General features: G+C 36.4%; 1 protein-coding gene across 7 annotated transcripts in view; it reads right to left on the bottom strand.

Moving 5' to 3' along the window:
• Window positions 1–5749: 5749 nt before the first annotated feature.
• The window catches only part of GULP1 (GULP PTB domain containing engulfment adaptor 1), a 155361-nt gene continuing 148180 nt past the window's right edge, over window positions 5750–12930 (bottom strand). For all 7 annotated transcript variants that reach the window (XM_065069870.1, XM_065069867.1, XM_065069873.1 and 4 more), the window contains one exon: window positions 5750–7821. In XM_065069870.1, the coding sequence (XP_064925942.1) occupies window positions 7800–7821 (22 nt within the window). In that variant the 3' untranslated portion in view covers window positions 5750–7799. The remainder of the gene's footprint in view (window positions 7822–12930) is intronic.

Below are 12930 nucleotides of genomic sequence, written 5' to 3'. Positions count from 1 at the left end.
CCCAGTATCTTTTGTGACCATAACGTTAAGAATAAGAGTGCTGAAACCATACTAGAATTCATCTTCTCTTACACTTTCAGCAGAGAATGCCTTTTAAGGGTAGTACTATTATTTCTAAATGGTTGTGCTGTCTCAATATGCAGTCTGCATTACTGTTTGTCATGACCATGTTTCTATTTCTAACCTTGGTGTTAACTTATCTACAGTAATACATTGGATCAGAATCAAATACTGTTTAGAATATCATGTAGGATTTTTTGATTTTTTTTCCCCTTTGACATTCAGCCTCTTGCAGTATATAAATTTTTCATCCAGGATGATCTGTAGCAGACTGAATCTGTGGTCCTGAGAAAACAAATCCCTATTTTCCTAAGTTTCAAATAAATTCATTACGGCTATGACTCACATGGCTTTGGTGGCCTTACTGGTTTATTTATTGTAGTGCCAAGATGCAATTTATCTTGCTTACTAGGTCTCTATTAACATATTTTTTACTTTTAAATAACACTCGCTATTTTAAAATACCTACATTTTTAATGGCTATTAAATTAATTAAATAATTAAATAATGGAATCTTATACAACATTCTATTACTTCACTTTGATACATCAATCTATTGCGATGTTATGACAGCATCCAATCATGATAACACTGATCACAGCCTTGTCTGATCTTTTTACAATGTATGTTCAAGAGTATGGCAATCTACAGGTACTACCAAAATACACACAGTGAATGCTGACAATCCTGAAATACCCTGAAGGGGAGCTTTAAGTATAGATGCACAACCTTAAGCATGAAAAAACATACACACAACTTGGAAAGTCAAGATCAAAACTGCTAATCATTACATGTTTTGATTGATAATCTGGAAACAGCATCAGGTATTTTAATTATTTAGGTTTTTTTCCTTCTCAGAAGTAGTATCACAGAGACACCCCAGAAATCCATTAGGTCAGGCAATAAGCTACAAGCAGAATTTATTCTAAGAACTGTTCAGCAGAAAACCAACTAGAAAGAGGGTTTATCCAAAATTATTCAGCTCTCAGGTAGCATTTAATAAATTGCAGCTTCCATATCCCAGTTATTATTACCAGAGGATCACACAAGAAGAAGGATCCCCAGAGCACACACACGCGCTCACATAAACCAGAGGCCTCTCTCACTCCAGGGCACCCAGCAGAAATAACCGCTTGCCCGGGGTGGGCCAGGGCTCCCTCAGGGATACTTCCAGGAGAAAGTCACTCCCTGAGGGGCAGGTGAGGGCTCCCCAATCAGCACTTCAAATGACTGAATGACATAAGTATCGCTGGCACACAAGCGACCCCACAGCCCATTTGCATGAAATTTCTCATTAACTCTCACTTATCTCGAAAACTCTCTTACCTTTACCCCTCAATCCCTTGCATCCCAGATTTCTCTGTCACAGCTTACATGCGATCGTGTCATTATTTTACAAGGTTCAAACGTTCCAGAAATTCAGATCTCTTCTGGCTTCTTCATTTATTCTATGACACATCAGGCTGTAACAACAGGGGGAACCCATTCCTGCACTGTTTAACCTGCAGGTGACTTTAATCTGCCATTACAGCAGCTCTCTTCCACTACAAAAAAATTAGCAAAGTATGTATGTGAATAGTAATTTTGTTCTAACATACCCTCAAAATTAATGATGAGGGCGAAAAAGAAAAACCAACAGATTTTTACTGTGTATCAAAGCTCTTCAAATACATTTTGTTGTTTTTTCCCCCCAATGCCAAGAACTGTATCTTCATCAGAATCTTATCCCAATGCAGTGCACAGGCTACAGATTTTCTCAGTCTTTCCACAGCGTCAAGGATCACTTTAGTGCAAAACAATTAAGTTCCTTTGGGGAAAAGAAAAAAAAAAATAAAAGAAGCAACACCAAAATATTTAAAATGTGCAACAGTTTTCAAAAGTGAACCAGTACAGATTCCTAGAGAACTCATTGAATTATTTTGAGTAAAACATGCTCAAAATATTCTAATTTTTGTGCAGAAGCTTCAAAAAGCATCTTGCTTTTACTGAATAAAATGCTTACAGAACACCATCATATAAGAAATAAAACTTGCAACAATTTAAATGCCACACATGGTAGACCCCTAAGTAGCTTTTACAAATGCTCAGTTGAATAGATTTTCTGAGTTGCTTTTTAGTCAGAAAAGCTTCTGTGGAGGATGTAGGTGCAAAGGAAGTGGAACTGATGAAAATTCTCAAAGGTCTATTGCAAGACTCATAAGGAGATTAATTTATATAAACAATTTAGTAATAGGCATTTGGAAAATATGGAGTATCATTATTCTCATTGTCATGCTTTCCAATTAATATGGGAATAAGGACAATTAGCTAAAGCACTTTTGTAATGGTTTAGTACACAAGATTACCTTGAGCAGATAAACAACTGAGCTAGGTCTTTGACATGGTACAAACAACTAGAAATGAGGATAAATGGAGGGAAACTGGAGCTTGTGGCAAGCAGGTGTCCTGGAAGAGGCTGAGAGTGAGTTACCTACTCTGTGTTATGAGGCTACAGGGGGTAGGAAGAACACTCCTTGTTTCTAGCTAGCTCAAGTAGCAGTTCCTGTGGGCTGCAAATACAGCAAATCTGCCTCCTGGCAGCCTTGTGAAAACCTGAAATAGGCATAAAAAGTGTTGGGGCAGAACAAGAGATATTATCAAACCAGTTAAGTATCGCAAAAAATCGAGATGTTACTATATTGCATGATGTTGGCACAAGATGATTTTTTTCCCTTTCAGTTTTCTTCTGTACTTCCTCATTTATTTCCGTTCCTTCTTATTCTTTATTGCAAGGCATAAGCTTTGCTGAAATGAATAGTGGAAAATGTGGTGGGGGAAAAAAAAAAGCTCAAATATACAGATTTTGGCTGTTGTCGTTCACACAAGCCTTAAAACAGATTCAATACATTCCAGAATTCACTGTAAGAGACTAAATTTGCAGGGTTTATTATCCCACACTACATATAAATTAGACTCTCAAGATATTTCTTAAACACAAAAGGTAAATTGCATATTCATACATTCAGAAATCTTTACCCCATCACACAGAATTATTACGTATGCAGTTCATGAAATCTACTGAAAGTCTTGTAGTTCCAGGAAGTGCTTTAGTCTGATGAATAAATAAACGTGCGGTTTCTTTAATCTATGCACCGATGCTCACTGAATGTTGAAGCATCTCAAGAAGGCTGCATATATTAACAATATCAGACTTTCATTTTAACAAAATGTTGCCTGAAATTCTGAAATAAAAAAAGTGATATATTTGAAATCCTGTTCTTGATTTCTTTGAAGAGAACTGCTACGGACTTTTCCCCAGCTGAGAATGGCAACATACATCTCAGTCTCTCATTAAGAAGATGTCCGAAAAAAGGGGGGAAATGCTGGCTAATTACATACCAAAGCTTACTTATGTCTTTTAGATGAAGCTTACAGAACACCTACTATCTGGCATTTTGGGTTCATTTGAAAATACACAAAAAATCTGAATAACTGGCCATATAAGTGTGACTTCCTCATCTTCCAATTTTATAAGCAGCAACAGAACCCCAGTGTCATGAAAGTTGAGAGCTTGCCTGCAATTATTAACACATTTCTTATCAAGAGAGTGTCCAAAGGGTGACAATCTCTAGTGACTGATGTGATATAATGAAAATAGGAGCTCTGGATGTTTGACTAGAGATTTCTTAGGCAGGGAGACTTGCAGAAGAGACTCTTTTCGTGAAGCAGAATTACTCGGTGAGAATGAAACCATGCTTAGTTCCACAAATTGAAAAATAATCATCATAATGAAGTCTCAGAGCCAGCCCCATTCCTTGGCAAGTGCAATCACCTCTGGGATTACACAACCACACTTCTGCAAGTGTGAGAATTTTCTTTTTCCTTCCTTCCTTTCCATGTGCGAAGCCAAAATGAAATGCAATTCCTTTTGCCACATGAATGATTTGATGTTTGCCAAATTGAACAATTTGATCAATTGCAAGTTTAGCGCAAATCACATCAGTCACATGGAAGGACAAAAGACTTAAAAGCTCGTCTGAAGTAAAGACAATGGGTTAAGCCAAGAACATCCTGCAAAAATGCTCAGTAATTAAAGTTAAGTTAAGTTAAGTTAAGTTAAGTTAAGTTAAGTTAAAGTTAAGTTAAAAAGAAAAAACACTCAAACTCACCATGTATCAGCTTGTTTGACTTCAGAAGAACTCTAACTTAAGCACCTCAGCTACTCAGGTATGGTGGAATAAGCAGGTAGGAAGAGAAAAATAGTCTATGCAATACAAAAAAAAAAAGAATAGAAAGCGAGGACTCTTGCTTCTAGGTGTTAATACATCTTGGTAAGACACACCAGCCCAGTAGCCAGAGAGCTGACAAGCGGAACACAAATCTAGTACTGCAGGTCCGCAAAGTGATACAGTCACAGTTAGCACAATCAGCACTGTGATTACAGTTTAAAGAAGTTTAAGGAAAAAAAAAAAAAAAGAGGAAAGAAAAGCTACCCAAAAGAAAGAAAAACAGCGTGTACCAATCTGGCAGCACCCAGTTGCACTGATACTCTATTTTTGTCGGAGGGCACTTACAAGTCCAAAAAAAAGTCCTGTTCACAACTCATTTAACACCATCTCTCTAACCTAGTAGATGATGTTACTCTCTTTTTTACAGGCTTACGTCAAGTGAAACGCCTACAGTCACACGATTAGCAGATACACTTCACATTCTCAGTTCAAACCAGCTATCAAGCTTTTTACTTTTATTTATTTATGTATATATATATATATATATACTTTTTTTTTAGGGTGCATAGAGACTTTGCTTTTAATAGATAATTGAAAGAGTGAGAATTTGTAACCAGCCAGCTTCCACAGACAAAATCCTGTTCTGAGCAACAGGTGCACTCCCACTTAGTCTGAACAGAGCCGGAGAAGCCATCTAGACCCCTTGTACTGCTCTCAAATATCTATTTTTCAAATAACAGTCTGAAGATTTAGCGGACAATGTTATTACACTGACAGTAGTGGGAACACAGAGACATGCTCTGAGAAAGAACAGGTCCTGCTTCTAACTCACAGATTACACATAACCCTTATTTGCTATCCCTGACAGTGTTCATTCCCATCAACTGTCCAAAACCCATTTTTGCCAAAAGCCAGGGTTAGACAGGGTTTGGGTATTATCCTGAAGAGAAAATTTGCAATGGAATTAATTACCAGATGGCTTAGGACTAGTTTTCTTCTCTCAAAAGCATGAACACCGTATGCTGCAGCCTGTCCCATTAACACACCTGCTTTACAGAGGCTGCTCTCTAGGGTTCAGTAAGACAAGTACATCCTTTACTCCTTTACTAACCATTAGCATTATTCAGTAGCTAAGTATATTGAGTACCTAAGTATTAAAACAAAATTAATTAAAAAGAATCCATTAAATCCATGAAGCACTGTGGAGAGAGTTACTCCCTAATAACCAGTATTAGGTACATGCACACAGAACAAGATTTTTTCTGCTGATCACAGATTAGACCAAATGCAACAACAAAAGTCAATCACTGAAGCTGTTTTACACCAGCTGAGATCAGATTATTTCCAGTATATAAGGTGACTTGGACACATTCCAGCACTAAACCATTCTTGGTGGCAGGTCCTGCCCCACATTTAAGCACTTCCCTGCCCTCCCTTCCACTGGGCATTGTACCAAATGAACATTGTGTTCTACAATGTAATTTATTTAAAAACATTTATTTTAGGCAAAATTAAACAGACATTTGAGATTACATAGAAATACAGTTTCCAATTGGATCACATAACCTTTTTATTAAAAATGCATTGATGTAAGTATTTTCGTGTGGATTGACCAAGTATGTAATATTTAACCATGCCATTTGCAGTCAACTATCATAAAAATCAGTAACGAAAAAGGTTTCTTAAAATGTGCAAATATTATCTTAGTGTTACCATTGATAATAAATGACCACTAAATAGATGCTTATTATGCAAAGCTTTTTAAAGTACAATAAAAATACAAATTCTATTTGTTAAAAAAGGCCATTGCTATGGCTACTAAACATCCTCATTATACAAATTCCAAAATACTATATGACAAACAAAATTATAAAGACTTTTCTTTATGAAACATATACTATTCTATTTGTTAGTGATTTTATATATTTTTATATATATATATATATATATTTATATATAACACACTATATCAATGTTGAACAGAGAGAGAGGAAGACTAACGTAATGCAGGATGGGAAGGCCTCCATTCAGCAAGGTACCGGAGCACACGTCAAACTCAGCAAAGGAATAATCCCATTCATTTCAGTGGACTTCAAAGTATATGCATAAGTACTTTGTTGAACAAGGCATAAAGATATACATGTGATGACAAATTTGCAAAATGCATTTTTGGTGCAAAACATAACCGCTAAGAACAAAACCATAAGTACAACAAAAAAACCTCTCATGAAAAAGGAATGAAAATAATAACAATAATAAAAAAAAAAATCTGATTTTTCTTTTTCCACACCTCTATGTTTTGAAGACAAAATATAAGAGTTAAGTTTTTTAATTCAACTAATGTGGAGCTTAGGCATCAAAACACTAATGATAATACATTTCTGAGATAAGTTTAAGATGTTATTTTATTGCTTATGTGAAAACCTAATGAAAAGTATGCATAGATAGGTCAACAATAAACTCGCAACTGGAAATTTTGGTGTGACATGAACAACTAGTGGGTATGAAAGACATACACTGAACTTCTGCAGCAAGCTTCAAAATTATAGTAAGACAGATGTCATCAAAGCAGACAGTGAAAAAAGAAAGGAGCCTGACTATAAACACTCAGGTGTTGGAAGTCACTTAGAGAATTGAGGCTGGTCAACACAGAGTGCCTGCTTACACACAAAATCATGCCAGTTCCTAAGGAAATGCAAGACCATAATCTTATTTTTAAGTTATGGTGATCATGTCATGAGTTCCAAGTTACATACTTTACAGTTCAGCTATAAAATATCAAACCAAAGGGCAGTTACTTTGTCCATTCTGCAATTTAGCAGCAGTTCTATGCTCATTAAATACCAATTAGCATACTAACAATTTGTTAGTATCTAAAACATGAATTAAAGACATAAAAATCTTCGGATTTTATAAACTAATAACATATATACAGCATAATAACCACACACAGGAATAGAAATCAATTACACGGCATCCAGATTTAGCTTTTAAGCATATATTAATGGTTAGTACTTTCCACGGCTATTTGAACTTTTTGTACTAGATATTAACCTTTTTACTGGTTGATTATTAAATAATGGCTTAAAAACTTAATTTCAAAATGCTGCCAAGTAAAGTATTATGTAAAAATCATGCTTGCATATCTGCAAACAGAGAGAGGTATGTGTGAGCTTTCTGAAGAACTTCTCCAGGCTAATAGTCATATAGCATAGCAACTGCAGGCCAAAGCATGAGAGAAAGAAACACAAGAGAGAAATTTAATTCATATTTCATAAACAAATACAACTTTTTACATTTGTACAGGGAAAGACTGGAACTAAATGGGATTTTTACAGAAGCAAATCTCACAAGAGTTTACATGTGAAAAAAGCAATTTTTGGCATATGGATAATATCTGTGAATATGTGTTCAGGAAAAAAAAAAAAAAACCTCAGAAAAACCACCACTGCGTAGAAATTTCACATATAGTTTCTTGGCATCAGCACCTGCTGTCTAGTGGGTCAAGACAAAATACTGTTCCTTCAAGAGTTAATCCCATTTTGAACCCCTCCTGCAATGAAACAAGACAGAGTTAACAAAAAAGAAAGTGATTTCTGGAGGATTAAGTTCTCTCTCTAAAAATATCTAAATTTGGGCTTATTTATACAGAGATAAACTATAAGGATACTTCAGAGTGAATTCACAGACATTTACATTATTTGGTCAGCTGATCTTCAATTTAGTGGTTAACTTATACAAGGATGAATCTTGTACAACAAAAGAAATACAGTATATATAGAAATTGAAGAAAATATTATTGAATAAAAATATTGAATATTCAGATACATGGCTTGCTAGAAAAACAAAATCATACTTGCTCTACTGCAAATGAACAGACCATGCATTTAAAAGGCATGTAACTCAGTGGAATAAAATACAATGGTCTTTAGAACATGAAAAGAATTTAAATGTTCAGACCAAAATTCCTCTTTTTCCTTACAGTAGTTTGATTAGTAGAAACACAAAAATGGTTATAACCCAGAGGCTACCACCCCTTCTACTGGAAATAAATTCGTTCTACAAGTACCTGCATTTGATTTACAGAATGTACTTAGCTTGTACCAGTTCTAAAAGAACAGCAGGACTTTTAACACAGGGAAAGTGCTCTTGTTTTCATTTCTCTTTTTGCTTTAAAAGAAGCTGAATAATTGTGGCTCAACCTTATAGAGTCAAGTCACCTTTGAGTCAAGAAGATTTCAGTCTGTTAGGTGTAAATACTGTAAAGCTGTAAGAAACTGGAAACAAGGGCTCTGAATAGAAATGCCATGGGAACATCCATTCCAGTGGCAGCTGTCACAATAGTCTGTCGCTATTCACTTCGAGAATGCTGATTGTATGCTATAAATAGCAATAATATATGCTTTCATTAAGCAACTATCTTGTAAACAAAATACATATTTTTGTAAAGCAATCTGTATAGGGATTAAACATAAACTCAAGCCTTTTCTCATAATGCACAGCAATACCTCAAGAGCATACCTTTTGGATTTAAAAGATAGATCCCAAGTCAAATCAGCTTAATTTCAAACAAATTTAAACCACAGGCTAGAACTTTAAAAGCTTATGAATATTTAATAACCCCACCAGCTACTTCCATCAGAAGAGTAGTGCTGCAAAATAAACTTCCTGACAATGGTTACTAAAAGATTCAAGATTTTCCAGGTAAAATTTGTTTTTTTCCTGAAGGCAGATGCATACTGTGAGACGACGAGCCAGTAGCAGTACTGTGGCATAAACCTCCTCCAACTGTGCTACCCAGTTTGCCTTACCTGGTGCTGTCAAATCTAGTTGCTGAGGGTGATTATTTTTTTCTTTTTTTTTTTTTTTCCCCAACTGTATTTTTTTAAGGGCTAACAGGAAGAGCATTCAATGCAAGAGATATTTCAAGCAAACAGTAGCTGAAGTTCCAAGTCAAACACATCCTGTTATAAACAGAGATGGTTCATTTACCCAAAGGATACTGTTAATTGCTGTAACTGCAATCAAAGGAGGACTCCTTACACAGGAGCAGAATTCAGAGCATTAGCCCTACAGTCAGCCAATTGCAAACCCCTCAGCTACTGTGTGTCTGAAATGCTAAGCTTTTAAAGTATTTAAAGGCTGCTTCCAGTTTTGAGGTTGTACAAGGTAGTGTTTCAACCAGAGGATGCTTGATAGAGCTGCAACAGAAAAACAGCTACAGCAACTGGTTTAAGGAGGACAACCAGCTTCATTCTTCGCTGTCCAGACAGCCCTTTCACCTATGCACTTTCACACATCCCATTGATGTCCTGTACGCCCTTATCTTTCTTCTCTAGATTTAAGCATTGTTTGATGGTGTCTTATGTAGCTGCACTTCCAATGCCCTTTTTCTGGCTAGCTAAGAGCAAGGCAGATTATGCATTTTGGAAGTGCACACCTCTCATTGCTCTTGTGTTGATCATGTGGCGGGGTTTTTCTGATTTTGTTTTATTCCATACAAAGTGATATTTTGTCACTTATCACTTGTGTTTGCTATGACCTAAGTTAGAACTATTTCTTCTTTCTTGAAGAACAGTGGTCACCTTGACCTTTCCTTCTGCAACTTCACTCCAGATCACTTTCCCCCTCATTGAGTCCTCCCTGCTCTTTTAAGATGTGACACTTTGCATTGAAAACAACCACATTCTTGTATTAGCAACGTGATCAATGTTAATTCATCAAGAGATTGCTGCACTGTATGTATCATAATTATTTAAAAGCCTTTTAACTTATTACCTTATGAACTATTGTCTATTCTAAAAGAAAATTGTGATGTGGCTGCCAGGTGCTGTTACCAGTTGCATACTGGAGAAGCAGCTTCTATAATATTACAGGCAGAACTGATAAGGAAGTAAAACCCACTACTGCAGTGCCAGGAACTGCACTGTTGACACAGCATACTTAAAAATGGCTCATGGACATAACTGTCTATAACAGGGATGCGGCATTTCAATGTTCACCTGCTAAGTCACAAAAAAAAAATGCTATCAGATACTAACTAGTAGGGTTGCACTTCCTTGCCAACCACAGGGTTAGAAGTTATTGGGCACCAAGGCAATCCAGCTAGCCATTGGGGCATTTTTCAGATTTTAAAAGCATGGAAAATCCAGATTCTTTTCTTCATGATTATTTAAGTGAAGGACAAGAAGTTCACAGGTGTATAAACCAAATAAAGCTCTATTGTCTCAGCCAATATTCCCATTAAATTAAATGCATCCCTTAAAAGGAAAAAATAAAACAAAAAAACAATAAATCAGAACATCCTAATCCAGCAGAAACCTTGGAAAAGTGACCCTAATAAATTTTCCAAAGATCAGGAAAGCACAGACTTCAGATCTCCCACAGCCATCTCTATTCCTAATAACTCAAGTTTTGCAAAATAAATCTAAATTCTTAAATAATTTTTGAATCTCCAGAACTACACTTTGGCAAATATAAGATACAATTAAAAAAAAAAAATCCAATCAGCTGTAGTCAAGCAACCAATGGGAAGAAAAGGTTGTAAGAAAACAGTGTGCTTTATGTCTAGACACAGTTGAAATGTGATTAATTCAGATAATAGAATAAGTATCCTATGCTGTAGTTTTCAGAGCAATGTAGAACACTGAACTTCAGATCCGCTTTCAAGGACACGATTTATATATACACCTGAACTGCATAAGTCTCTCAGGTCTTACAGCTCCCACTTCATGCTGCTGTAGGATTATTAGAGTATCCATCATACAGCATATGCCTATAATAAATATTTTGCCTTGCGACATTCAGACATTTCAGCTTCTAATAACATGTGTTCTTACCATAACACACTGCCTGTTAAAACACATCTGAGCTATGGCTTCCTGTACTTCAAAGGTTCAGGAAAAAAAGTAACTTCTCATATGGTCAGAAAAATCTCTCAAACGTGCTGATTTTCAGGGAATGCAGAAAAAGGCCATCCCCTGGTACTGGACAGGAGTGGAAACAGGAATGGCTATGAAGTGTGCATGTATATCATGTCTTGCTTCTGTGTTCATATCCCCACAATAAAGTGTCAAGTAAATTTTTCACCTTCAAGGTGATTTAACATAAGGACTGAATGTCATAGTTAACCAGAAACATAATGGTATTGTACTAAAGGGTATGATCAGTCTCTTAAACAGAGAAGCAAAGTTTGTTCTCACTAGGAAAAGCAAACGGAAAACAATCCCTCTTCCATAACTCCCTTCTTTTTTTGTATCTATGATAATATTACATGAGCTATTCTGGTTAAAAACAGTGAACAGAAAAAGACAAAGACCTTCCATTTTATCAGAAGATAAATTTGCCCAAGTCAGCCTGTTGGCTTTTAGGTTAAATCACTCATCACTTCACAGTGACTTCACTCAATGAGCTTAAGTCAGTACAAACCGAGTCAACCAATGATAAATTTACACATCTCTGAAGATAATTTAGAGGGCTGAGCTTCTTTCAAATGGAAAGACGACAAGCATACTGACTGCTTCAAGCCATGCAGGATGAATGGCTTGCAGCTCCTGGAAGCTTGATGATATTAACTACTTTGAGATTTTAATAAATTACAGCAGCTGTTGCTGGTATGATTCATGACCCAGGGAAACTTCTCCTCACTGCAAGATTTCTGGGAAAATAGACCAATTCATTTTATTAATGTCTGGATACAGTCAAAATAGAATGAAAATATGTTTCAGCATAAGGGTGGGGGGGGAACAGGAGGTTGGATAGCCATGAAAGAGAGGCCTGAGCTGTAAAAGTCACATCTCAGCACATGTTCAAGTTCTGAGCTCTCCAAAAAAGATCAACAGAGATTGGACCGAGAAACAGAATAGAAAGAGCTTAAGTGTGAAATTTGGATCCTCACTAAAGTTTAAACATAAAAATGTTCCCCCAGAGGTCAGGGAACTTTATCTGATCTCGTTAAGTTCAGAATATTGGATGCAAAGGAAAATAACCCACCGCTTCGGAGTTTATTTTCCAGAGCCTCTTCTGCTGTGCTTTTCTCTCCCACTTTCCTTAAAACATCACCTTCCAACACACACATATGCCGAGACAGCTTTTCTGCAGACCGAGGCACATTTGCTGGGGCATCTGACATGGCTCTGCTTGGGAAATGGTAGCAGAGAGCACGGAGTGAGCTGCTCCAACCAGGCTGTCGCTGCTGGCGCCCAGGCAGCTTACCTGCCGCTCACCGTGGAGGGTAAACTGCATTTAATACCCTCTCTGAATAAGTTTATATTGTGAACTGTTAGATGTGTTCCTAAAAAACCCACCTTTGTACATTTTACGGAATTCAGGCAGTACTAGCACAATGTGAAACTAAGAGGTCCCTTCACTTCGTATTCCAGAGAAGGAAAGAAACCTACATTTTTCTTTCCTCTTCTTAATGTTAGATTTCCCGGAGCACGTTACATGTTCTGTGGTTTTACCTTTTGTAGGTCTATTTCACCCTCCTTCTTAAAGGCTGGCTACATAACAACTACTGATGTCCAGCACAGCTATCCTTCACCCTTTGCAAGTTTTTAAATAATTTCCAAATAAAAAAACCACATTCACTAACGTGACAGTACTAACACAAAAATCTATGTCTAAGGTTTTGCTTAAACCATTTCATTAACGACCATCTGAT

The sequence above is a fragment of the Columba livia genome, chromosome 7 (assembly GCF_036013475.1).
Source record: "Columba livia isolate bColLiv1 breed racing homer chromosome 7, bColLiv1.pat.W.v2, whole genome shotgun sequence".
Classification (NCBI taxonomy): Eukaryota; Metazoa; Chordata; class Aves; order Columbiformes; family Columbidae; genus Columba; species Columba livia.
This window is presented reverse-complemented; position numbering and strand designations above follow the sequence as displayed.